Source organism: Pan troglodytes, chromosome X (genome assembly GCF_028858775.2).
Source record: "Pan troglodytes isolate AG18354 chromosome X, NHGRI_mPanTro3-v2.0_pri, whole genome shotgun sequence".
Lineage (NCBI taxonomy): Eukaryota > Metazoa > Chordata > Mammalia > Primates > Hominidae > Pan > Pan troglodytes.
The window spans coordinates 151661488-151687555 of record NC_072421.2 but is presented as its reverse complement, the minus strand read 5'-3'; the positions used below and the strand labels follow the sequence as shown (position 1 = coordinate 151687555).

The 26068-nt window shown below is 50.0% G+C and overlaps 2 protein-coding genes across 10 annotated transcripts in view; one reads left to right on the top strand and one right to left on the bottom strand.

Moving 5' to 3' along the window:
- The window catches only part of TKTL1 (transketolase like 1), a 40785-nt gene extending 39767 nt beyond the window's left edge, over window positions 1-1018 (bottom strand). The window contains exon 1 of one of the 2 annotated variants that reach the window (XM_024352962.3): window positions 797-1018. In XM_024352962.3, the coding sequence (XP_024208730.3) occupies window positions 797-1017 (221 nt within the window). In that variant the 5' untranslated portion in view covers window position 1018. 2 annotated transcript variants of the gene reach the window in all.
- TEX28 (testis expressed 28) lies at window positions 717-26047 on the top strand. Of its 8 annotated transcripts, none has more exons than XM_063804521.1 (6): window positions 719-1103; window positions 4480-4579; window positions 6860-6949; window positions 8273-9000; window positions 24786-24921; window positions 25541-26047. In XM_063804521.1, the coding sequence occupies exons 3-6, from the start codon at window positions 6929-6931 to the stop codon at window positions 25895-25897; spliced, it is 1242 nt and encodes a 413-aa protein (XP_063660591.1). In that variant the 5' UTR covers window positions 719-1103; window positions 4480-4579; window positions 6860-6928; the 3' UTR covers window positions 25898-26047. The 8 variants fall into 8 exon arrangements, with proteins under 8 accessions (XP_054533021.1, XP_063660593.1, XP_063660591.1 ...); XM_063804519.1 differs by lacking the exon at window positions 719-1103 and adding an exon at window positions 1290-1318; XM_024353027.2 differs by lacking the exon at window positions 719-1103 and adding an exon at window positions 1431-1568.
- Window positions 26048-26068: the final 21 nt, after the last annotated feature.

Here is a 26068-nt window from a genome sequence, read left to right as displayed (position 1 = left end):
TCCCAAAGTGCTTGGGATTACAGGTGGCAGCCACTACACCCAGCCACTCCAAAAAATTTAAGATGGAACACTTTGAAACATCCTGTGAAGCCAGCATTACACTTTGATACCAAAACCAAATACTACAATACAACTAGAGACCAATATCCCTCAAACTGATGCAAAAACCATCAACTGCATACCAGCAAACCCAACAGCACAAGCAAGCCTCCTGCCTCAGCCTCCCGAATAGCTGGGAGTGCAGGTGTGCGCCCCCACGCCCGACTCATTTTTTATTTTTATTTTTTGGTAAGAGACGGGGTTTCGCCATGTTGCCCAGGCTGGAATTTTAATTGCTTTTTATCCTCACATCCTGGGTTAGAGTCGCTCATTCACCCTCGGGGATCCAGTACAACTGCTTACCAGGGAAGCCCTGCTCCCCGCTAAAATGAAAACCACAGCTAGCCCAATCTGATCCCAGTGACATTCCCCTGCCACCTCAGTCCAGTCTGGATCCTTTGTCTCCCAACTGGAGATCTTGGCGACCTCCAGAACTTTGGCCGTGGGTAAATTGAGGGGCGGGCTCCAGAACCTGCGGCCGACCAACCAACCGACCGACCCTTGGTTTGGCGGGAATAGTGCCTCGCTGCCATCTAGGGTGCTCGACCGGGCCCCAACAGCCCAAGACAGGGCATTACGACACAGCCCATTGTGCCTCTGAAGGCTCTCCCTTCACCACACGGCCTCACGGCCACCAGGCCTGAAGCCACCGGGCCCGTGGCCCTGCATGACCCAGACTTCAATGAGGAGAACTTACCCGGAGCTCGTGGAGCATGTGGCCCTGATGGAATGGATTCGCAAGCGGCTGGCCATATCTTGCAACACCTGCAAGGTGCCCCTGTCGGGTCTGGCCTCCTCCCGCAACTTAGCCCTCGCCTCAGCATCCGCCATTAGTCCAACCCCTTTGGAGTCTGAAGACCCACTCCTACGTCTCCGGCGTCTGAAGAGCGAATGGCGCCTGCGAGCTGCCCAGTGCATTTATGTGATGTCGGTGCAGCTCCCTCCGCATGCCTCGTGCCACTCCCTCCGCCTGCCGCTCCCTCCGCCTGCTGCTCCCTTCGCAAGCAAGTCAAGGGATCTGGAATGTTTGTGACTTGCATGTGCACCGTTATTGAAAATAGTCCCATTCTCATCTTCTCTCCTGCAATCTCAAAAGGGCTCCCTCCGCGCGGGTGCAGGGTCTTCTTTCTCTGCACAAAAAGTTCCGGCACTAGCTGTGTGGTGCCGCACGTGTCAGGGGGTGGTGCTGCACGTGGGACGTGCAGCTGCAACCGTAAAGGTGGGGGAGGGAGGGAGCTGCTGTGGCGCAATTTTTTGTTTCGCGATAAATGGTCACCTCTCCCCCACAATAGCCCGGGCTATGGCGGGCAGGGTGGGGGTGGGGCAGTGCTCAGGGTTCTGAGACGGTTGGCGCCTGCGCCAGCCTCCTTCCCTTTTTTAAAACATTCTATGAGGCAAGCCCCGTGTGATTGTTGAGGAGGAGTTAGCCCATTGCCAGCCTGTGACGTGACTGACTCGAATGGACCCTGGTAACTAGGGAATGTGCTCGCCCTCTGTCTGAAATGCCCCATGTCCGGTGGTGCCAGCACTAGCCCCCATGTCGGTCTCAGAGAACCTTCTCCCCACCTCTGAGGTGACCTACCGACCCAGAACTCGCATGGCTCCCAACGGCGCCAGCTCCACAGCGCCGTGCCCAAGTCCAGACATTCGGGATCCCAAGTGCTGTCTCTTGGTTCAAAAATGCCGAATTTCTACGTGAGCTCAAGTCAGGCCGCCTGGTCGCGCCACAGGCTGAATGCCCTTGGGTTCCCATGTTCTGCTGGGTTAAAGGGAATGTGTGTTTACATTTTTTTTTTTTTTTGAGACGGAGTCTCGCCCTGTCGCCCAGGCCGGAGTGCAGTGGCTCGATTTTAGCTCGTTGCAACCTCTGCCTCCTGGCTTCAAGCGATTCTCCTGCCTCAGCCTCCCGAATAGCTGGGATTACAGGCATCCGCCACCACACCTGGCTATTTTTTTGTATTTTTAGTAGAGACGGGTTTTCACCATGTTGGCCAGGTTGGTCTCGAACTCCTGACCTCAGGTGATCTGCCCACCTCGGCCTCCCAAAGTGTTGGGATTACAGGTGTGAGCCACCACGCCAGGCGGTGGTGGGCACCTGTAATCCCAGCTACTGGGAATCTGAGGCAGGAGAATCGCTTGAATCCGGGAAGCGGAGGTTGCAGTGAGCTGAGATGGCGCCACTGTACTCCAGCCTGGGCGACAGAGCAAGACTCCGTCTAAAAAAAAAAAAAAAAAAGTGGCTGGGCACAGTGGCACACGCTCCTGTAATCCCAGCACTTTGGGAGGCCAAGGTGGGTGGATCACCTGAGGTCAGGAGTTCCCGACCAGCCTAACGTGGTGAAACCCCGTTTCTACTAAATACAAAACAATTAGCTGGGCTTAGTGGCACATACTTGTACTCCCAGCTACTTGGGAGGCTGAGACAGGAGAATCGCTTGTACCTGGGAGGTCTAGGTTGCGGTGAGCCAAGATCGAGCCATTGCACTCCAGCCTGGGCAACAAGAGCAAAACTCTGTCTCAAGAAAAAAAATTTAACAGGCCACCTAATTGCGATTAAAAAAAAAAAAACCCTGAATCTGTTTAGATTCCCACTTGCAGGGTATGTGACATCACCTTCTGCCACATTCTCGCCAGCCCTGGACATTGTTAGGCTTTTTAATTTTTGGCGTTCTGGTGGATGAGAAAATAGTATTTAATTGTTGCTTTTCGCTTACTATTCCCGGATCACCTTGCAATTACATGTTTTATTATACGTTTACTCTCTTTTGTTTTTCGTCGTCTGAGATGTCCGTGGCTACCCTTTAATGTCTTTATATTGGGTTATTTGCTCTTAGTTTACTGATTTGCAGTTCTTTATATATTGTGTTGATTAGCCCTTTATCTATCAGATATATTTCAAGCCTTTTTTTTTCTTGTTTGCTTTTATTTATTTATTTTTTGAGATGGGGTCTCAGTCTGCCACCCTGGCTGGAGGGCAGTGGTGCGATCACAGCAGCCTCGACATCCCCAGGATCAAGCGATCCTCCCGTCTCAGCCTCCTGGGTAGCTGGGACTACAGGTGTGCACCACCACTCCAGGATAATTTTTGTATTAATTTTTTTTTTTAATAGAGACGGGGTTTCGCCATGTTGCCCAGGCTGGTCTTGACCTCCTGGGCTCAAGAGATCCACCCACCTTGGCTTCCAAAGTGCTGGGATTACAGGCATGAGCCAGCACACCCAGCCCTTGTTTTTTTTTTTTCTCCCCCTTTCTTTCTTTTTTTTTTTTTTTTGATTAATCAAGTCCCATTTTTTTCTCCTCTTGGTTATTTGGATGTTATGTACATATGTAGCTTCTTTTCTAGTGATTACTTTTTTTTTTTTTTTTTGAGACAGTCTCACTCTGTCAGTCAGGCTGGAGTGCAGTGGCACAGTCTCGGCTCACTGCAACCTCCGTCTCCCCGGCTCAAGCAATTCTCCTGCCTCAGCCTCCCCAGTAGCTGGGATTACAGGTGTGTGCCACCATGCCCGGCTAATTTTTGTATTTTTAGTAGGGACAGTGTTTCACAGTGTTGACCATGATGGTCTCAAACTCCTGACCTCAAGTGATCCACCCGCCTCGGCCTCCCAAAGTGCTGGGATTACAGGTGTGAGCCACCACGCCCGGCCGCACCCCCTCTTTTTTTTTTTGAGACAAGGTCTCACTCTGTCACCCAGGTTGGAGGGCAGTAGCACAGTCACAGGTCACTGCAGGCACAGTAATGCTGGGCACAAGTAATCCTCCTGCCTCAGCATCCTGAGTAGCTGGGACCACAGGTGCACACCACTGCCCTGGCGAGACTTGCTTTTTAAACAGTTGTTGAATTCTTACATTTGTCAGTGGTGTACTGAACTCCTTCATGTCTAAAAATGTCTTTAGTCTAACCCCACAGTTGACAGTTGGGGTGTAGAATTTTAGGCTGGGAAATCATTTTTCCCTCAGAATTTCGAAAGCAGCACTTCATTGTCTTTTTTTTTTTTTTTTGGGGGACAGAGTCTTGCTCTGTCGCCCAGGCTGGAGTACAGGGGAGTGATCCTCGGCTCACTGCAACCTCTTGGGTTCAAGCGATTCTCTTGCCTCAGCCTCCCGAGTAGCTGGGATTACAGGCGCCCACCACAATGCTGGCTAATTTTTGTATTTTTAGTAGAGACAGAGTTTCCTCATGTTGGCCAGCCTGGTCTCAAACTCTTGACTTCAAGTGATCCGCCTGCCTGGGCTTCCCAGAGTGCTGAGATTACAGGTGTGAGCCACCGTGCCCGGCCAGCACTTCATTGTCTTCTAGTTCCCCATGCTGTTGCTGAAGTCTGAAGCCATTCTGACTTCTGATTCTTTGAATGTGACCTATTTTTTTCTCTCTGACAGTTATTCTCTCAGTGTATCGAAGATATCAGTCAACTATCTTCTGGATTGCATTGATGCTATTGAGAAGGCAGCCTGCAGTCTAAAAGTCATGGTTTTAAAGGTAATCAGCTTTTTTTCCTCTGGCTGCTTTTAACATCTTGTGTCGGCCGCGGGCGGTGGCTCATGCTTGTAATCCCAGCACTTTGGGAGGCCGAGGTGGGCGGATCATTTGAGGTCAGGAGTTCCAGACCAGCCTGGCCAACATGGTGAAACACTGTCTCTACTAAAAATACAAAAATTAGCTGGGCATGGTGGCGGGCGCCTGTAATACCAGCTACTTGGGAGGCTGACGCAGGAGAATCGCTTGAACCCGGGAGGCAGAGGTTGCAGTGAGCCGAGATCACGCCACTATACTCCAGCCTGGGCGACAAGAGCGAAACACTGTTTCAAAAAAAAAGAAAAAAAATCTCCTGTCTAGGTGTGGACCTATTTCTGTCTTCCCTGCTTAGGATTTATTGGGCTTCTTGAATTTGTGAATTTGTGTCTTTCTTCAGTTCTGGAAAGTTCTTAGGGAGTTATCTCTTAAAATGTTGCTGCTGTGGCCGGTCGTAGTGGCTCATGCCTGTAATCCCAGCACTTTGGGAGGCCGAGGTGGGTGGGTCACCTGATGTTGAGAGTTCGAGAACAGTCTCGCCAACATGATGAAACCCCATCTCTACTAAAAATACAAAAGAATTAGCTAGCTGTGATGGCACGCGCCTGTAGTCCCAGCTACTCGGGAGGCTGAGGCACGAGAAGTGCTTGAACCCGGGCAGCAGAGGTCGGCCGTGAGCCGAGATTGTGCCACGGCACTCTGCCTAGGCAACAGTGTGACTCCATTTCAATTTAAAAAAAAAAGAAAAATATGTATATATTGCTGCTGCTTCATTCTGTCTGTCTTCTCTCTCTGGTGTGACAATTGGATTTTTGTTAGACCTACTCATGCTACCTTCCATGTCTTCTATTTTTCAAGTTTTCTATTTTTTTGTGCCTCTGTGCTGCATTCTGGATACTTTTTTTTCTTTCTTTCTTTTCTCTTTCTCTCTCTGTCTCTCTCCCTCTCTCTCTTTCTTTCTTTCTTGGGATGGAGTTTTGCTCTTGTTGCCCAGGTTGGAGTGCAGTGGCGTGATCTCGGCTCACTGCAACCTCTGCCTCCTGGGTTCAAGCCATTCTCCTGCCTCAGCCTCCCAAGTAGCTGGGATTACAGGTGCCCGCCACCATGCCCAGTTAATTTTTTGTATTTTTTAGTAGAGACAGGGTTTCACCATGTTGGTCAGGTTAGCCTCAAACTCCTGACGTCAGGTGATCCACCCGCCTTGGCCTCCCAAAATGCTGGGATTACAGGCGTGTGAGCCACCGCGCCCGGCCTGGATACTTTCTTTAGCTCCTCTGTACAATTTACCAACAGTCTCTCCAGCCATATCAAATCTGCCATTAAATCCATCAATTGAACATATTATTATTTATTATTTATTTATTTTTTGAGACGGAGTCTCACTCTACCACCCAGGCTGGAGTGCAGTGGCGCGATCTCAGCTCACTGCAACTTCTGCCCCCCGGGTTCAAGCGGTTCTCCTGCCTCAGCCTCCCGAGTAGCTGGGACTACAGGCGTGTGCCACCACGCCTGGCTAATTTTGTATTTCTAGTAGAGATGGGGTTTCTCTGTGTTGGTCAGGCTGGTCTTGAACTCCCGACCTCAGGTGATCCGCCCGCCTCGGCCTCCCAAAGTGCTGGAATTACAGGTGTGAGCCACTGTGCCAGGCATTTTTTTTTTTTGTATTTTGTATAGACGGGGTTTCACCATGTTGGCGAGACTGGTCTTGACCTCCTGACCTCAAGTGATCCGCCCGCCTCGGCCTCCCAAAGTGCTGGGATTACAGGCATGAGCCACCACACCTGGCCTATATTGAACATTTAAATAGTTTGAAAACTGTGAAATCTGGCATATGTATATAAAGGTGCAGAAAACACTGATGTATGTTTTAAGAAGTAACGATAAGGTGAACACACATTTAACCACTACTCAGGCCAGGCACCCCAGCCTCCACAGTCACCCCAGTCGTAATCTCCTTCTCCCGCTCTAGTGGGAACCACCATCCTGGGGTTTCTGTTGCCAACATCCATGCTGCTCTTTAGCTTTCCTGCCTGTGTAGTCATCCCTACACAATATTGTTTAGTTTTGCCTGCTCTTGGAATTTATGTAAACGGAACCATATATAGTATGGATTTTCTGTCTGGTTTCTTTTGTTCAACATTATGCTTGTGAAATGCATTCATGTTTTTCAAGGCTGTAGTTCATTCTCATTGCTGTACAGTAGTATGTTGTTGCATATATTACAGTTTACTTACACTTTCTGGGCAGGTGGTTTGTTGCTAGTTGTTGGATATTGAGAACATCAGTGTACTTGCCTCCTGGGAATATCGCCTATGAATGCAGTTGCTGGATCATTTGGTAGGTATATCTTCAACTTTGTGATACTGTCAAGTGGTTTTCTAAGGTGGCTGTAGTACAAATTTGCTTCCCGCCAGTAATGATTGAGAGTTCCTGTTGCGCTATATCCTTGCCAACTCTTATTGTTGTTAGTCTGTCTGAGTTTGACCAATCTACTGGGTACATAGTGGTATCACTTTGCATTTTAAAAATTGAGGTATAGGCCAGACGCAGTGGCTCACACCTGTAATCCCAGCACTCTTTGGGAGGCCGAGGCGGGAGGATCACTTGAGGTCAGGAGTTGGAAACCAGCCTGGTCAACATGGTGAAACCCTGTCTCTACTAATAATACACGAATTAGCTGGGTGTGGTGATGCACACCTGTAATCCCAGCTACTCGGGAGGCTGAGCCATGAGAATTGCTTAAACCCGGGAGGCGAAGGTTGTAGTGAGCCGAGATTGCACCACTGCACTCCAGCCTGGGTGACAGAGTGAGACTCCGTCTCAAAAAACAAAAAAGTGGAAACAGAACAGAGGCTGCACCTGAGCTGCCCCCCACCTCCCTCTCCTAGCTCCTTGCTCTGGTGGGCTGGGTTCCAGCTATGCTGCTCTTGCCATCTTTATTTTAGAGGTAAGAAAACTGAGCCTCAGAGCAGTTTATTAACTTGCTCAAGGTCTCAGAGTGGTAGAGCCAGGATTTGAACTGGGCTCTTCGTCAAAGGCAATGTTAACCCCCTCACCATGTGAGAGACTCATTCTTTTGTGTTACAATAGAATTTTCTGCCGTAGACTGTCAGCTGTATGAGATCAAGGAATGTATCTGGCTTCTGTACCACGTGGTAGGCACTCAGAGGAAGTATGTGTTGAATGAATGATTGGATGAATGAATGAACCTGTTAGGAGGCAAATCTCTCTGCCTAACCCTTCCTGTCTCCCTGGGAGTAGCAATACAGCAAGCTGTAAGAGTTAACGGAAATAAGCTTATTCCATACTTTACAAGAACAGTTCTTTATAAATGAGACCCACAATTGGTAATTTTTGGAAGAGAAAATAGGAGTGCAGTGCAAAAACAGGCAGATGTAGAAGGGAGTCTGGCCACCTGTGGGTCTTAGTGAGGCACACATGTAGAGCAAGGAGTCAGACGCTGAAAAGGAGGGGAGAGGGGCCCTGAAGATGAGCATCACCTCCTCAGTCTGCGTCGGGCCCATCTTGAATGCACAAATCTTGCGTGTGTAAGTATCCATGCATATGTGGAAGTGTTTTATGGAGTCATAACGTGTCCAATTCTCCCACACTTTGCAGCTCACAGAGCACCGTATTGTGATTTCTTGTTTCCCAATGTAGGCGGAACACACCAGGAGCCCCAGCGCAACCCTCCCCTCCAATGTGCCTTCATGCCGGTCCCTGTCATCCAGCGAAGACGGCCCCAGTGGCCCTTCCAGCCTCGCAGATGGGGGCCTAGCCCACAACTTACAGGATAGTGTCAGGCACCGCATCCTCTACCTCTCAGAGCAGCTGAGAGTGGAGAAGGCCAGTCGGGATGGCAACACTGTGAGCTACCTCAAGCTGGTATCCAAAGCAGACCGGCACCAGGTGCCGCACATCCAGCAGGCCTTTGAGAAGGTGAACCAGCGCGCCTCTGCCACCATCGCCCAGATCGAGCACAGGCTCCACCAGTGTCACCAGCAGCTCCAGGAGCTGGAGGAAGGCTGCAGGCCCGAGGGCTTACTGCTGATGGCAGAAAGCGACCCAGCCAACTGCGAGCCACCCAGCGAGAAGGCCCTGCTTTCAGAGCCCCCCGAGCCAGGTGGGGAAGACGGGCCGGTCAACCTGCCTCATGCCAGCAGACCCTTCATCTTGGAGAGTCGCTTCCAGAGCTTACAGCAGGGGACGTGCTTAGAGACAGAGGATGTGGCCCAGCAACAAAACCTGCTGTTGCAGAAGGTAAAGGCAGAGCTGGAAGAAGCCAAGAGGTTCCACATCAGCCTCCAGGAGTCCTATCACAGCCTAAAGGAGAGGTCTCTGACTGACCTGCAGCTGTTGCTGGAGTCCCTTCAGGAGGAGAAGTGTAGGTGAGGCCTTGGCTTTGGGGACTGGAAGCAGAGGAGGAACCGCTCCCAGGAGCCACCTATGGGAGGGTGAAAGGGAGCCAGGACAGGAGCCTGGAGAGCCAGGGTGAGGGGCCAGTTGGAAGAGCAGGTCCATGCTTCTTTTAGCGACTGGGCCCTGCAGTGGGGCGAGCCAGCCCTCTCCCTGCAGTCCCACACCTGCCTTGACCCTTGCTGGCGAAAATGCTCCAGCTTGGCAGCCCCTGCCAGGTGGTTGCAGCGGCACAGCGGCTGGCCCTGACCCTGTGGTGGCAGGGGACAACATGGGGGTGGCAAGAGTCTGGTAGACACCTGGCACTAGTTAGGGAGGTGGCGTCCTTTGGTCCCAGTCGGCTGGGAAGGTGGGAGTCAGGACCGGAGTCGCCTCGCCAGCTCTGGTCTCTTCACATGTGCTCCTAGCTGAGCTGGGGCACAGGCCGGGTCTCAGATACTTATTTCAAAAATGACTGCCTTCTGGTGAATGCTTTCTCCGCACTGTGCAGTAGCTCGATTTTCTTTTTCTTTTTTTCCTTTTGAGATGGAGTCTCACTCTGTCGCCAGACTGGAGTGCAGTGGCACGATCTCGGCCCACTGCAACCTCCACCTCCCGGGTTCAAGCGATTCTCCTGCCTCAGCCTCCCGAGTAGCTGGGACTACAGGCGTGCACCAGCACATCCGGCTATTTTTTGTATTTTTAGTACAGGCGGGGTTTCACCATGTTGACCAGGATGGTCTCAATCTATTGACCTCGTGATCCGCCTGCCTCAGCCTCCCAGAGTGCCGGGATTACTGGTGTGAGCCACCTCACCCTGCCCTAGCTCGATTTTCTTTCCCTCTAAGATAAGGCTAGGGCCTACCAATTGGAGAAAAAAAAAAAAAAAAAAGGCAAACCCAATCTCTCAACGGATTCTCTCCATTCCTATTGGGACCGTTCTCTGGGTTTCCATGGGCCCTCAGGGGGTGCCACATTCTGTCCCCCTCGCTGCAGTCTGTGGCTAATTAACGCCAGTCCCTCCAGCGTCCTGGCTAGGGAGGCAGTGATTCCCTTAGGTGAGCCAAGATTCTCAGCATTTGCATGAAAAGAAGAACTCCGCAGTCCTTTTAGTGCCTGATGCAGGGGAAGAGGCGTGTGGGAATCATCCTCTTTAGTTTCCCCAGGGAAATCTTGCCAGCGTTTACATGGCCTAAGAATCTGTTAAAGGACAATCAAAGAATATTACAGGGCAACCACTATCAATGAGATGACTAGTCAGAGTCACAGGCGTCTCTTGGAGATTATTTTCATAGGACATGGCAACCAAATCTAAAATGTTGGGAGCATCAAAGACCCTTTTGTGAAAATCACACTTACCCGGTCAGCTTTCTATTAAGCAACAGCAGAACTTGGTGGCAGTTACAAACTTCCCCGTATGTTTCCAAGCCACAGGGGCCAATGAGAATGCTGTGCTCAGGTAAACTCTTAACCCCTCTCAAATCCGAGTCTTTCGCCCCCTCTTGATACAGGGGTGACTACCGGGGAGCAGGGCAATACCTCTGTCTCTCCCCCTCTCAGACTTTTGCTGCAAATTCTAGAAGCCTGCACTTCTGACCCGGTACCCCCCATTGGACTGTGACATGGGATTTCTGGTTGTTTGCTGCAGCAGCGAGCCTACCCTTACTAATGTTCATCGTGAGCAGAAAAGCAGGTCTACAGGACCCAAATTTACTAGGAGGAGAAAGGGCTGATGATGATTTTTCACTGTTGTCACGGGCTCGTAACTGAGCTGGGGCACCAGGTTAAGCAGCCTTGTTCTTTGGCCCTCAGACGCCTACTTTATGGTTGGGGAAGCAGAGTCTCACAGAGGCACAAGCAGGCTACGTGGCTGCTAAGTGCGGACCTGAGAGCATTTCACCACACCCTGGCTGTGTGGCTAAGTTAGATGCAGGGGACACAGGAGTTCATGGCATTTTAAAAACATATACTTCCGTAAAATCTTCTTCAAAACTTTTACATGATCTGGACACAGAAGTGTTTCAACCAGCCAGGCTCCCTGTGACTGTTGCGTCCCCTCTGGTGCATCACAAACTGAGCATCCATACTGCAAGTCCTGTGCTGTTTATCACAGTTAAATCCGTTTGCTTTCAGGAGGGCTGTTGTGGTTTTTATCATTATGGTTTCTTTTTAATTTGGTCTCGGCATGTCTCTACTGAGAGTGGCCATAGCCGAGATACCCAGTTTCTAGGAGATCCCTGACCCGTGGGAAAGTTAGGTTCGGATGTGTGTGTCGGGGGAGCCACAATGAGGAGGCAGACGAAAATGCATGAAACAGCAGAAATGGGCTGGGCGTGGGGGCTCACGCCTGTAATCCTAGCACTTTGGGAGGTTGAGGTGGGCAGACTGCTTGAGCTCAGGAGTTTGAGACCAGCCTGGGCAACATAGTGAGACCTGGTATCTACAAAAACATCAAAAAATTAGCTGGGCGTGATGGCGCGTGCCTGTAGTCACAGCTACTCAGGAGGCTGAGCGGGAGCGGGGATCCCTTGAGCCCGGGAGGTTGAGGCTGCAGTGAGTCATGATTGCACCACTGCACTCCATTCTGGGTGACAGAGCAAGACCCTGTGTCAAAAAAAAAAAAAAGGAAAAAAGAAATGTATGACTCAGATCGAAGAGATGTTAGGTGTGCTGATGGGAGGCAGAGGGGAAGTCTGGAGGCAGCAGGGAGCTGATTGAGCTCATCAGCTGTGCAACAGCGAAGCCCAGAACGGAAGGGCGGGGAAGCTTCCGGGGCTGTGCCTGTATTAAGGTCACAGGGTGTGAAGTGATCCCACAGGCTTTCCTGCGGGGGTTGTGGATTGGCTGGTTTAAAGAAAACATGCACAAGGAGGAAACTGATTTACATGACTCTGGTGTTGAGCATTAGGTCTTATCGTGGTCAGCAGCCGTGGGATGTGTTGGGTTTTGGGTCAGTGAGGCGAGGACCACGTGGGCTATATCGCAAAGAATCGCATGACAGGGAGGGAGGGGTGTTATCTAGGGCAAAGGTGACAGGGTACAACTGCTAAAGTTGGATGCTGAGGCAGCAACTGTATTAAACGCATTTATGACAAGGGCTTACTTAAAAAAATTGATGTAGAATTCACATAATTTCACGTAATGTGAAATTAACCATTTGGAAGCATGTAATTCAGTGCATTAAGTACATCTGCAGTGTGGTTCAAGCATCACCTCTGTCCGGTTGTCTAACATTCTCATCACCCCAGAAGGAGACCTCCAGACTCACTACACGGTCACTCCTAGCCTCGGCTCCAGGCGTTCCCTAATCTGCTTTCTGTCTCCGTGGGTTTGCCTCTTCTGGACTTTTCATATAAATGGGACCATACAATATGTGGGCTTTTGTGTCTAGCTTCTTTCACTGTTTTCAAGGTTCACTAATGTTGTAGCACGTATCAGTACTTCATTCTCTTGACGGCTGACTAATATTCCAGTGCATGGGTAGACCACATTTTGTTTATCTGTCCATCAGTGGATGGAGATTTGAGTTGTTTCCACCTTTTGGCTATTGTGAGAAGCCCTGCGCTGAACACTCAGATACATGCCAGTTGTTTGAACACCAGTTTTCAATTCTTTGGGGTCTATAATCAGGAGTAGAATTGCTGGACCCTGTGGTGACTCCAGGTGTAACGTTTAGGGGAGTCTTCCCACAGCAGCCGCGCCGCTCCATCTTCCCACCAGCAATGCAGAAGGCTTCCAGTTGCCTCACATCCTTGCCAACATTTGTTGTTATCCTTTTTTTTTTTTTTTTTCCAACAGATGTAACTGTGAAGTGGTATCTCATTATGAGGGCTGGCTTTCTTTTTTATTTTTCCTGAGTCTTTGGATAGGCAAAAGTTCTTTCTTTCTTTCTTTCTTTCTTCTTTTTCTTTTTCTCTCTTTCTTTCCATCTCTCTCTCTCTTTCTTTCTTTTTCTTTCTCTCTTTCTCTTTCTTCCTTTCTCTCTGTCTCTCTCTCTCTCTCTCTTTCTTTCTTTCTTTTTCTTCAGGGTCTCTGTTGCCCAGGCTGCATGCAGTCATAGTTCACTACAGCCTTGAACTCCTGGGCTCAAGCGATCTTCCTGCCTCAGCCTCCCGAGTAGCTGGGAGTACAAAGCATGTGCCACCATGCCTGGCTAACTTTTTTTAAATGATTATTATTTGTAGAGATGGGATCTTGCTATGTTGCCCAGGCTGGTCTTGAACACCTGGCCACGGCCTCCCCAAGTACTGGGGTTACACATGTGAGCCACTGTGCCTGGACAGTTCTTACTTTTTAATGCATTTTTTAATTGATTGTGGTAAAAAAAAAAACCCACAATATATTCTTTTTGATTCTGCGAAGTGCAGGGTCTCTATCACAGCAACAATTAGACTCAGGAGGCTTGGGGCTGGCCCTGGGGTCTCCTCCTTCATGAGGTCTGGGTTTGTGGGTCCTTGCAGAGGACGTTCCTGGGTCCTGGAAGGACTGTGACTGCTTCCGCTGGAGTTGCTTGAGGCCCCTGGTAACTCTCCTCTCTGTGTGCTGAGGAGAAGCACGGGCGTCGCGAACTTGATGATTCTGGATGGAAGGGTCTTTGCCAAGCTTCCCTTTCTTTCTTGTGGAAATAGGAGGAGCTTCAGATCTCCGAGAAGATGCACAGGGAGCGGCCTACCTCCTCAGCACAAGCCAGTCTCCTGGGGGACCAGAAGGCCCCGGTCCCTCAGTTTCTCCGTGGGTCAGGAGGAAAGAAGGCTTGAGAAACTCAGAAAACGTTCGTTGGTAGAAGAGATGGCACCCAAGGAAGGCATGGGGAGCCTTCAAGTAAAAGTCTCGACTGGCCAGGTCTCATCTGGGCACCTTGCATGGAGAGTTGCAGGAGGCCCCCTCTAGCCTCCTAATGAGCCAGGGGGCTCTGGGAGGGTCTTGGGGGTCCTTCCCCATCTCTTACAGGATGCGCAGCTGACTTCTGCTTGATGGTGAAAGGCAGTCAGGTTTCAGTCTTGGCCCCGTAGACAGGGCATGGACAAGTCCTGGAGTTGGGGGTGTGGTGCCAGCAAAACCATCTTTACTCTCTGGGGTCCATAGCCAGTCCCAGCCTGCCCAGCCCCACCCTCCTCCTTCACCTTTGTAGCCCGAGTGGTCAATGCCTGGGGTAGATGGGTTGCTGGGACATCTTTGTTCTTTGTTGGATGAGTAAAATGGTCCTGGGAGAAAACCCGACTGTGAGGAGCACATTGCTTCTTTTTTTTGTCTTTTTTATGAGATGGAGTCTCACTCTGTCCCCCAGGCTGGAGTGCAGTGGCACGATCTCGGCCCACTGCAACCTCCGCCTCCCCGGTTCAAGCGATTCTCCTGCCTCAGCCTCCCGAGTAGCTGGGATTACAGGCACACGCCAGCATGCCTGGCTACTTTTTGTATTTTTCAGTAGAGATGGGGTTTCGCCATGTTGACCAGGGGTCTCGAACTCCTGACCTGAAGTGATCCACCCGCCTCGGCCTCCCAAAGTGCTGGAGTTACAGGTGTGAGCCACCACACCTGGCTGGAGGACATTGCTTCTTGCCCCATTTCTAGTTCCCTAGACCTGCCTTGGCATCAACTCATTGAAGGCTCCACTTGGTGACAAGGAACCGGCTTATTTGGAAACAGGGTCGTTGCGGACGTGATGAGTTAGGTCTGGATGAGGTCATTCTGCAGAGGGGTGGGCCCTAATGCAGTGTGACCTGTGTCCTGACAGAAAGGGGAGACGGAGACACGGACACACCCAGAGGGAGAGCGCCGTGTGGAGACAGAGGCTGAGGCCGACCTGCCGTGGCAGAAGCCAAGGAAGCCCGCAGATGGGCAGCAGAGCAGAAGCTGGGACAGAGGCCCCGAGCGGAGGCGCCTTCTCGGTCCTCGGCAGGAGCCCGCCCAGCCTGGGCCTTCCTCTCGGACTGCTGGACCCCCAGCCAGGAGAGAGGCCATCTCTGCTGGGAAAGCCACTCAAAGTTTGTAACGCTTTGTGATGGCAGCCACAGGAAACTCCCACACTCAGCTTGTCCTTTAGGCTCTGCTCTGATGTCCTCTCCTCAAAGGGACTTCCCAGGCTACCACGTTCAAATGGCCTCTTCTTTTATTCTTTTGGAAGCGGGGTTTTTTGAAGTAAAGTTTTTTTTTTTTTTTTTAGATGGAGTTTTGCTCTTGTTGCCCAGACTGGAGTGCAATGGCGCAATCTCGGCTCACTGCAACCTCCGCCTCCTGAGTTCAAGCGATTCTCCTGCGTCAGCCTCCCGAGTAGCTGGGATTACAGGCATGCACCACCACGCCTGGCTAATTTTGTATTTTTAGTAGAGATGGGGTTTCTCCATGTTGGTCAGGCTGGTCTCGAACTCCTGTCCTCAGGCGATCCACCTGCCTCGGCCTCCCAAAGTGCTGGGATTACAGGAGTGAGCCACCGCGCCTGGCCTTTTTGAGTTAAATTTTATGCAGTGAAATTGCATTTAAGTTTAGGCATACAGTTTAACGAGTTTTGACAAAGGTTTACACCTGGGCAGCTAAAATCCCAATAAAGAGCTTTGCCACCACCCCAGAAAGTACCCTCATACCCTCTTCCAGTGAATGCCCGTCTCCCATAATTGGCCACTGTTCCGGTTTCTGTCACTGTAGCTTCATCTCCTTTTGAACTTCATGTAAGTGGAATCGCACGGCACGCAGTGCTTTGCGTCTGGCGGCTTTCGCTCCGTGGAATTGTTTTGAGATCCACCCAAGCTGTGTGAAGTGAGTAGCTCGTGGCTTCGTATTGCTTGGCAGCCTTCCATTGCATGGAGACGCCGCAGGTTGCTTATGCCCTGGTCCGCTGCCAGTTGGGGCGACTGAATAAAGCTGCTATGAACGTTCTCGCACAAGTCTTTCTGTGAACATATGCTTTCATATATGGAATTGCTAGATAACAGGGAAGTGTTATGTGTCTTAGTCCCACTTTCTGTTGCTGTAACAGAGTACCGCAGGCTGGCTGGTTTATAAAGAAAGGAAGTTCAATGTCAAGGCGCTGGCAGCTGGTGAGGACCTTTGTACTGCATCATCCTATGGCAGAAGGCAGAAGGGCAAGAGGGCGTGAGAGAGCGAGCGGGGGCCAAACTTTCATGATAACAATATTAATATTAATCGCCTCTTACCGGTCCCACCCTTTAACACCATCACATGGCCATTAAATTTCAACATGAGTTTTGGGGGGGACATGTACACCATAGCAGTATGCTTAACTTTTTAAGAAAGAGGAAGGCCGGGCGCGGTGGCTCACCCCTGTAATCCCAGCACTTTGGGAGGCTGAGGCAGGTGGATCACCTGAGGTCGGGAGTTCGAGACCAGCCTGAACAACATGGAGTAAACCCTGTCTCTACTAAAAATACAAAATTAGCCCGGCGTGGTGGCACATGCCTGTAATCCCAGCTACTCGGGAGGCTGACGCAGGAGAATCGCTTGAACTCAGGAGGCGGAGGTTGCGGTGAGCCGAGATCGTGCCATTGCACTCCAGCCTGGGCAACGAGTGAAACTCCATCTCAAAAAAAAAAAAAGAGGAACTGTTTTCCGACATGGCTATACCATTTTACAGTCCCGCTAGGAGTGTATAAGAGTTCCAGTTGCCAACGTTTGGCAAGATCAGTCTTTTAAATGTCAGCCTCTTAAGTTCAGCCACAACTTGGTGAAATTAGACTCCAAAATTTCATCACCCTAGCCCACGTTCTCTCGACCTTGGCACTGTCGACATTTTGGACCAAATGATTCTCTGTTGTGCGGGGCTGTCCTGTACATTCTAGGATGATGAGCAGCATCCCTGGTCTCCACTTACTTGATGCCAGTGGTGCCGTGAATTAATTTCCTGATGCTGCCGTGACAAATTGCCCCCAACTTCATGGCTTAAAATAATAGAAAGTTATTCTCTCGCAGTCCTGGAGGCTAGAAGGCCGAAATCCGTTTCACTGGGCTGAAATCAGGCGAGGAGGACACACTCTCATTGGAGGCTCTAGGGGACAAACTGATCTTTGCCTCTTCCAGTTTCTGGTGGCTGCCAAATTCCTTAATTTTGTGGCCACATCGTTCCTGTCCTGAAGGCCAGCATCTTCAAACCTGTGTTCTGTCTTCACATGACATTCTCGTCTGTGCGTGTCTAATGTCCTTTTGCCTCTCTCTCATACATGTGATTGCATTTAGGGCCACCAGGATAATCTAGGATGATCTTTGCATCTCAATACCCTTAAACTCACCACTTCTGGAAAGCCCCCTTTTTTGGTCATAGAAGGTAACAATCACAGTTTCCAAGGATTATGACACAGATATCTTTCGCGGAGGGGCTTTTTTTTTTTTTCTTTTTTAGACAGAGTCTCGCTCTGTCACCCAGGCTGGAGTGCAGTGGCACGATCTTGGCTCACTGCAACCTCCGCCTCCTGGGTTCAAGCAATTCTCCTGCCTCAGCCTCCCAAGTAGCTGGGACTACAAGCGCGTGCCACCACACCCAGCTAATTTTTTTGTGTTTTTCATAGAGACGGGGTTTCACCCTGTTGCTCAGGGTGTTCTTGAACTCCTGAGCCCAGGTAATCTGCCCACCACAGCCTCACAAAGTGCTGGGGTTACAGATGTGAGCCACCGTGCCCAGCCTAGGGGGGCAATTTTAGCCTACCGTGCCCCACCTATTTGTAACAACCAGAAATGTCTCTCCAGAGATTGCCAAATGTCCCTTGTTTGGGGCGGGGGGGGGGGCGGCAAATTGCCCCTGGTTGAGAACCACTATCCTAGCCCATGAGACTAGTGGGTGTGTGACCCTGCCTCTGACGATTAATGATGCTGAACCCCTTTTCATGTGCTTATCAGCCAATAAGTCTTTGGCTTGTTTTCAACTTGGATTGTCTTTTTATTGTTGAGTTGTCAGAGCTCTTTATATACTCCGGACCAGTCTTTGTCACTCCCCTACTTTTTCCTTTCTCGCAGCACTCACCGCCTAAACTGCTCTCCCTTGTGTAGGTATTCATTTGTGTTGTATTGTTCTCGTCAAAATATCAGCACATTCAGGTCGGCCACTGTGTCTGAGTGACTGCCTAAAGACATGTTGGCACATGATGGCTGTTCTGTGAGTACCTGTTTCATGGATCAGTCTGGATGCTTCTTTTCCTCCCTTCCTGAAGGGACCCAGCTCGCCCTCTGGGCTGCCTCCCTCCTCCATGTATGTCAGAACTCTATCTGCTGTGTCTTGGGAACATCAGGGCAGGGTCAGGAGGGCTGATTCTGGATTTAGGCCTGGCCCAGCCTCCTCTCTGCAAGGTATTTACTGAATGACCTTGGACGAGGTGCTTCAAGTTTGCGATCCTCAGTTTCCACATCTGTAACATGGAGGTAAAAATGATCCCACTATTGTTGGAACTATTGTGAGAATTAATTAATACTTGTGTGTAAGCCCCAAGTAGATGCTGATGGAACTGAATTTACAATTCCTTTCTGCTTCCTATGTGCAAACTAAGTCCTTGAAAGATCGTAAAGAAAAATGGGGCCAGATGTGGTGGCTTATGGCTGTAATCCCAGTGCTTTGGGAGGTCGAGGCAGGAGGATTGCTTCAGCCCAGGAGTCTGAGACCAGCTTGGGTAACAAAGTGAGACCATATCTCTGCAAAAAATTTTAAAAGTATTAACCGGACTTGGTGGCACATGCCTGTAGTCCCTGCTACATGGGAGGCTGAGACAGGAGGATCGCTTGAGCCCGAGAGTTTTATGTTGCAGTGAACTATGATTGTGCCACTGTGCTCCAGCCTGGGTGATAGAGGACAGAGTGAGAACTTGTCTCAAAAAAAAAACAGAAAGAGAGAAAGAGAGAGAGAGAGGAGAGAGAGAGAGAGAGGAAAGAAAGAAAGAAAGAAAGAAAGAAAAGAAAGAAAGAAAGAAAGAAAGTGGTTAATGGCTTTTTTTTTTTTTGAGGTGGTGTCTTGCTCTGCTGCCCAGGCTGGAGGGAGTGCAGTGGCTTGATCTCAGCTCACTGCAACCTCTGCGTCCCGGATTCAAGTGATTCTCCTGTCTCAGCCTCCTGAGTAGCTGAGATTACAGGCATGCACCACCACGCCCAGCTAATTTTTGCATTTTTTAGTAGAGACGGGGTTTCATCATGTTGGCCAGGCTGGTCTCCAACTCCTAATCTCAAATGATCCACCTGCCTTGGCCTCCCAAAGTGCTGTGATTACAGGCGTGAGCCACCACTCCCGGCCAATGACTCTTGATAAATTCATCAATGGAGCACCCCAGGTTGATGAGCTCAGGGATTTGGCCAAGATCTCGACCTGACCCTGCCTTCCTCTTCTTTCCCTGAGTCAATGCCTCCTGGGTTTGTCATTCCTGCTGCCCTCTCCTCTCCACAGCATTACAGTGCCCCACTACCCCTTACTCTGGTTGTCTGTCACTTTCTAGCAGCTTCTCTAGGACCGTCTCCACATACCTGATGGTCTTGTCCATCTCTCATTCATAAATTGCTGGTAGAGTTTCAGAGATAAGAAGCTACTCAAGTCAGAAAGCAGACTGGTGGTTGCCAGGGACTGGGGTGATGGGGAATGGGGAGTGACTGCTAAATAGTATTTTTTCGAGGCGGTGATGAAAATGTTTTGGAACAATTTTTTTTTTTCTTTTTTTGAGACAGAGTCTTGCTCTGTCGCCAGGCTGGAGTGCAGTGGCGTGATCTCGGCTCACTGCAACCTCTGCCTCCCGGGTTCAAGCGATTCTCCTGCCTCAGCCTCCCGAGTAGCTGGGACTACAGGCGCGCACCACCACGCCCAGCTAATTTTTGTATTTTTAGTAGAGATGGGGTTTCACCATGTTGGCCAGGATGGTCTTGATCTCTTGACCTCGTGATCCGCCCGCCTCGGCCTCCCAAAGTGCTGGGATTACAGGCATGACTGCAGCCGGCCAATGTCTTGGAACTATTGATAGCCATGGTGGTTGCACAACACCACATGTGCTAAATGCCACTGAATTGTTCACCTTAAAATAATTCATTTTATGTTACATGAAATTTACCTCAATAAAAATTGAATAAAAAAGAAGCTGCTCAGGTGCCGAGTAGGCAAAACTTTCACTCTTGCTTTGTATTTCTGGCTGTATCCACAAGTGGGCAGTCGTGAAATTTTCTTATAGCCTCCTGTCATATTGAAAACGCCCGGAAGTGAATATGCCAGGTCTCCATGTTTTTCTTTCCCTTCTGGACACGAGGTCCTTGGGGGCATCCAGACCCTAGCTCCTCTGTCCCAAGAGTGTTCTGGTATGTTTCGCTTTCAGACAAGGCTCGGAGATAACAGGCTATGGTTCCTAGAGGCTTCAGTGTTGCTCTGTGACCTCTCAGCCCCAGGGATCCAGTCTCGGGCTGACTTTCCTCAAGGTATCTGCTTAGGGCTTTGTTGCAGGCTGGGGTCGTGTTAACTTGAAGGCACAAGAACTTCCATTTTTTCCCCGACTTCTCCTCCATGTCAGAGCATCCTGCATCTTGGGATCTCTGAGGAGGTCTGACCTAAGGTCTGATCTGCTCTCTGAACTGGTTCCTCTCATCCCTATTGCGTTGAAGCAAAGCACAGACATTATATCAGTTCATCTGTAAATATTTCAGTGTGAACCTGAAATATGGATCATTTTGTTAACATAGCCTAAATACCATACCAAAAATGTTTTAAAACAAGTCCACAATGTTAAATAGGCAGTCACTGTCACCTTATTGCCTCACACATGCCATCATTCCTTTTTATTTCTGAAGGAATTCTTTTTTTTTTTTTTTTTTGTGAGACAGAGCCTCACCCTGTCGCCCAGGTTGGAGTGCAATGGTGAGATCTCGGCTCACTGCAACCTCTGCCTCCCAGGTTCAAGCGATTCCCCTGCCTCAGCCTCCTGAGTAGCTGGGATTACAGGCATGTGCCACCACTCCCGGCTAGTTTTTGTATTTTTAGTAGAGATGGGGTTTCACCATGTTGGCCAGGCCGGTCGTGATCCGCCTGCCTCGGCCTCCCAAAGTGCTGGGATTACAGGCGTGAGCCACCACACCCGGCCCTGAAGGATACTTTTTGCTGGACATAGAATTCTAAGTTGGCACTTAATTTTTGGAAATAATAAGCATTTTGAACAAATCATTCCCTTCTGACTTCCATGGTTTCTGTTGAAAAGGCAGCTGCCAGTCTTCTTGTTGCTCCTCGGATCACAGTTTTGTTTTCCTCAGGCTCCTTTTAAGATCTTTTGTTTTTCTTTGTTGTTTAGTGGTTTTGCTATGATGATGTTTGGTGTGATTTTCTTTCTCTCTTCTTTTTTGTGCCGCTGACTCTCCCCTTGGTGTGATTTTCTTTGCATTCATCCTGCCTGGGCTTCGCATTGCTACTTGGGTTTATGGCTTGATGTCTTTTGTCAGTTTTGGACGCTTTCAGCCATTATATTTTCAAATAGTGACTCTGCCCTAGTCTCTCATTTCTCCCCTTCTAAGGCCCCAGTTACATGTATGTTCAACCTTTCCACTGTATCCCTACATCCTCTGGGTTCCTGTGTGAGCCGTCCTGGTGACTTTCCTCCCGCTTTCACTTCTGTTTTGTTGGCTCTTCCCCCAGCTCCCCAGGGCCCCTTGCTTTGGCACATTTGCTCAGAGTGAGCTCATCCATCCTGGCCACATGCACCGATTGCACCTGGGCTATTGACCCCTCCTACAGCTGTTTCTCCGTCTCAGACTTTTCCTCCAAGTTGTGGGCCATGATTAGGCTCTAGCTCAATTTGCCAAAAGCAAATTCTCAGAAATGACCAAGAATATACTCTTTCTGGCTGGGCCCAATGGCTCACACCTGTAATCCCAGCACTTTGGGAGGCCGAGGCAGGCGGGTCACCTGAGGTCAGGAGTTGGAGACCAGCCTGGCCAACATGGTGAAACCCTGTCTCTACTAAAAATACAAAAAATTAGCCCGGCATGATGGCGCATACCTGTAGTCCCAGCTACTCAGGAGGCCGAGGCAGGAAAATCACTTGAACCCGGGAGGCGGAGGTTGCAGCAAGCCAAGATCGTGCCACTGCACTCCAGCCTGGGCAAACAGACGGAGATCCATCTCAAAAAAACAAACAAACAAACAAAAAAACCACTATTTTGAAAAAAACAATAAAGTTTAGAACACTTTGTGTTGGAGAGGGTGGTCTTAACACCTTCGGTCTGTCTTGAGGGTGTCTGGGTTGACTGGTCATCGTTTTGTGTTCATAAGAGCATTCTCCAGAGTTGTCCATTTGCTTCTGTGACTGTAGGAGGTGGAGAGAGGGGGGTCCTTGACCAAGGAAGAGAAGGGAGCGTGGCTGCCAGAGGGCCAGGAGATGGGGCCCAGAGAGAAGGGGAGACTGAGAGAATATCCTTATGAAAATATTGTTTACTGACATCTGAATAGACTCTTCAAGAATGCACTGAAGAATATCTTCATGTATCTTTACCAATACATTGATGAAGATTGACTTCATATTCCTGAGGACAGTTAAAATCTTGAATGTTCTCACAGCTAGATCATTCATGTAAATGGAAAGACAGTAATGAGGAATCTATTTTCGGGGTGACCATCCTGCCGACCCACTCCCCCTCTCTGTGAGCAGTGGCCTAGTCCATGTTGTCCACCGACTCTCTTCTTAACAGGGACTTGGGGCAGAGACAAATGGAATATTCCTTGAAATGCTGCGAGGAACCGGCTTTTGACAAATTGGCTTTCAACAAATGAGCTGTCAGCTTATTCAGTGCCCAGGGGATTTCTCCGTGTGGGTGTTGGTCAAGTCCTTGGAGTGGGACCAAATAGAAGTCGTCACTGTTTTCCCCGTCTCTGTCAGCACCACCGTTTAGACCTCCTGCACCTGAGGCCTGCCGCCACCCTCCTGGGCCTCCTGGGGCGGCAGCCCTGCCAGTCTATGGGTTCCATCACGCTCTGGTGCCTTCTCTCTTCTACGTAAGCGGTGGTGCCAGAGCCCCCTCACTGGCCCCCTGGCCTCTGTCCTTCTGGCCCGTTCTTTGTGGTGCCAAAAGGGGAACTTCATAGAAGTTTTTAAATTATGAAGTATTTCAAGCAAAGGGAAAATGTAAGGATAACATAATTAACAGCCCCAGCTTTCTGAAATCTTAACATTTGCCATAATCACTTCAAATCTTATTTTTTTAGGAAATAAAACTTTAAAATATTCTGTTGAAGCCCTCATTACCCCTTTCCAGCACCATCTCCCTTCCTTGCTATTCTGGCCTTGCTATACTGGCCTCGCCATTCTCATTTGGGTGCTTATCTTTTCCATGCATGGTTTTATACTTTTACTACTTATATAATTATATACACAACAGGTAGTGATTGTTTTCTTTTACAGATAGGGTCTCACTCTGCTGCCCAGGCTGGAGTGCAGTGGCGTGATGGCAGCTCACTGCAGCCTCGAACTCCTGGACTCAAGAGGTCCTCCTGCCTCAGCCTCCAGAGTAGCTGAGACTACAGGCGCATGCCACCACACCCAGATAATTAAAAATTTTTTTTGTAGAGACAGGGTCTCACTGTGTTGCCCAGGCTGGTCTTGAATTCCTCCTGGCCTCAAACAATCCCCTTGCCTTGGCCTCCCAAAGTGCTGGGATTGCAACTGTGAACCACTGCACCTGGCCTGCTTGTGGTTTTTTAACAGCTCTCTTGAGATATAATTTACGTATTATAAAATGCACCATTTTAACTACATTTCAATGGTTTTTAGTAAATTTACTGAGTTGCGCAACTATTGCCATGATTCACTTTTCTCTTTTTGTTTAAATAACGGCTCTATTGAGATATAATTCACATCCCATAAAATTCACCAATTTAAAGTGTACAATTCACTGGTTTTTAGTATATTCACAGAGTTGTTCAACCATCACCACTATCTAATTCCACAATATTCTCTTTTTTTTTTTTGAGACGGAGTCTCGCTCTGTCGCCCAGGCTGGAGTGCAGTGGTGTGAACTCTGCTCACTGCAAGCTCCGCCTCCCAGGTTCACGCCATTCTCCTGCCTCAGCCTCCCGAGTAGCTGGGACTACAGGCGTCCGCCACCACGCCCGGCTAATTTTTTTTGTATTTTTAGTATGGACGGGGTTTCACCATGTCAGCCAGGATGGTCTCGATCTCCTGACCTCATGATCCGCCCGCCTTGGCCTCCCAAAGTGCTGGGATTACAGGCGTGAGCCACCGTGCCCGGTCCTACAATATTTTCACCAGCCCCAAAGCAACCCTGTACTCATTAGCAGCCACTGCCCATCCCCCACCCCCAGCCCCTGGCACCCACTAATCTGCTTTCTGTCTCTATGGATTTGCCTATTCTGGACATTTCGTAACTAATGGAATTGTACTGGAATCTGTGGTCTTTTGTGGCTTTTCAATCCTTATAGTCACCATGTTTCTATAGAGTAACTGCAGGCTAAACTGCAGGCTAGACTTCGTGCTCAACACTGGTCCTGGGGGATTTGCGGAACTGAAGAGCACACACAGATAGTTCACACTGTCATTTCTACAACTTCTAGTCTGTGGCTATTTTTGTAAAGCTGTTACAGAAGAGTAACTACATATAAAATATATATGAATATTGGTGTGCGTGTGGCTGGTGTGTGTTTGGGGTGTTCCCAGGCAGACCTGGAGTGGGAGGCAGGCTTTCCCTAGAGCCTGGGGAGCGGGGAGGAAGGCAGAAGCTGAACCCGAATCTAGTCTAGGTCAGGACCGCTCGCTGTTGGCATGAGCTCTGGGTGAGGTACTGAAGGAATCTCACTTTCTCTTTTGCTCCCAAGGCAAGCATTGATGGAAGAACAGGTGAATGGTCGCCTGCAGGGACAGCTGAATGAGATTTACAACCTCAAACACAATCTGGCCTGCAGCGAAGAGAGAATGGCCTATCTATCCTATGAGAGAGCCAAGGAAATATGGGTGAGAACCTCCTGGGGGAGCCTTGCAAGAAGACTGGAGGGATGAGCGAATCTATTCTGATACCCCCAAACCAAAGCAAGACACGGGTCCTCGAGCTGCCCCCTCCTGAGGGTTCAATGGCCACACACATTTGTTTCAGAGCTAGCAGCATCTGATCTTTACACTCACGCTCCGCTTCCCACCATCTGGCTTAGCTGCTTTTGCCACTCTGGTGCTGCAGTGCTCACCCGTGAGCCTCTGACTCGGGAGATCTGGGGTGGAGCTGCTTCTGCTGCGGCTGCAGGTGTAGGGAGCGCCCTCTCAGAACCCCTCCTTAGACCTGGCTTCCCTCTCCTCACTTTTCCATTCCCATAGCGCCCACCCCCGTCCCTGGGTAGCTGTGTCTTGACCAGGTCCTCAGCTTCGGGAGACAGTGGATGGGGGAGTGCAGCCGGGTCAGATGAAGCTTTCCCTGTTGCTGGAGGGCCTGCGCCCTCCCCTCTGCCCTGAATGTGCTCTAGGCTCTCTGCTTCCCTCCTCGAATACCCACTCCACAGTGCTTTCTGCTCACCCCTAAGAACTCAATAAACGACCACAACTCTGTGCTGACTTCTGGTGCGTGCATTTTCGTCTCCTGCAGGAGATCACGGAGACCTTCAAGAGTCGAATATCCAAGCTGGAGATGCTACAGCAAGTCACCCAACTGGAGGCAGTGGAGCACCTCCAAAGCCGTCCCCCGCAGATGTTGTTCAAGTTCCTGAGTCCGCGCCTCTCACTGGCAACTGTCCTCTTGGTCTTTGTCTCCACCTTGTGTGCCTGCCCCTCGTCACTGATCAGCTCACGCCTGTGCACCTGCACCATGCTGATGCTGATCGGGCTTGGGGTCCTGGCCTGGCAGAGGTGGCGCGCCATCCCTGCCACAGACTGGCAGGAATGGGTCCCCTCCAGGTGTAGACTGTACTCCAAGGACTCTGGGCCTCCAGCAGATGGACCTTAAGGGGCCAGGAGGGCCACCTGCCTTAGCTTGCTAGCTCCCTCCCTCCTCCTGGGTGCTGAGGGCATCCAGCAAGCCCCTCCACAGCTCTTGCTTGCCGATTATGTAACCACCAGCCTGGTGAAATGGATATAGACGCCCACCTGCCTCACACTTCTGTTTTGCCAAGGTCCT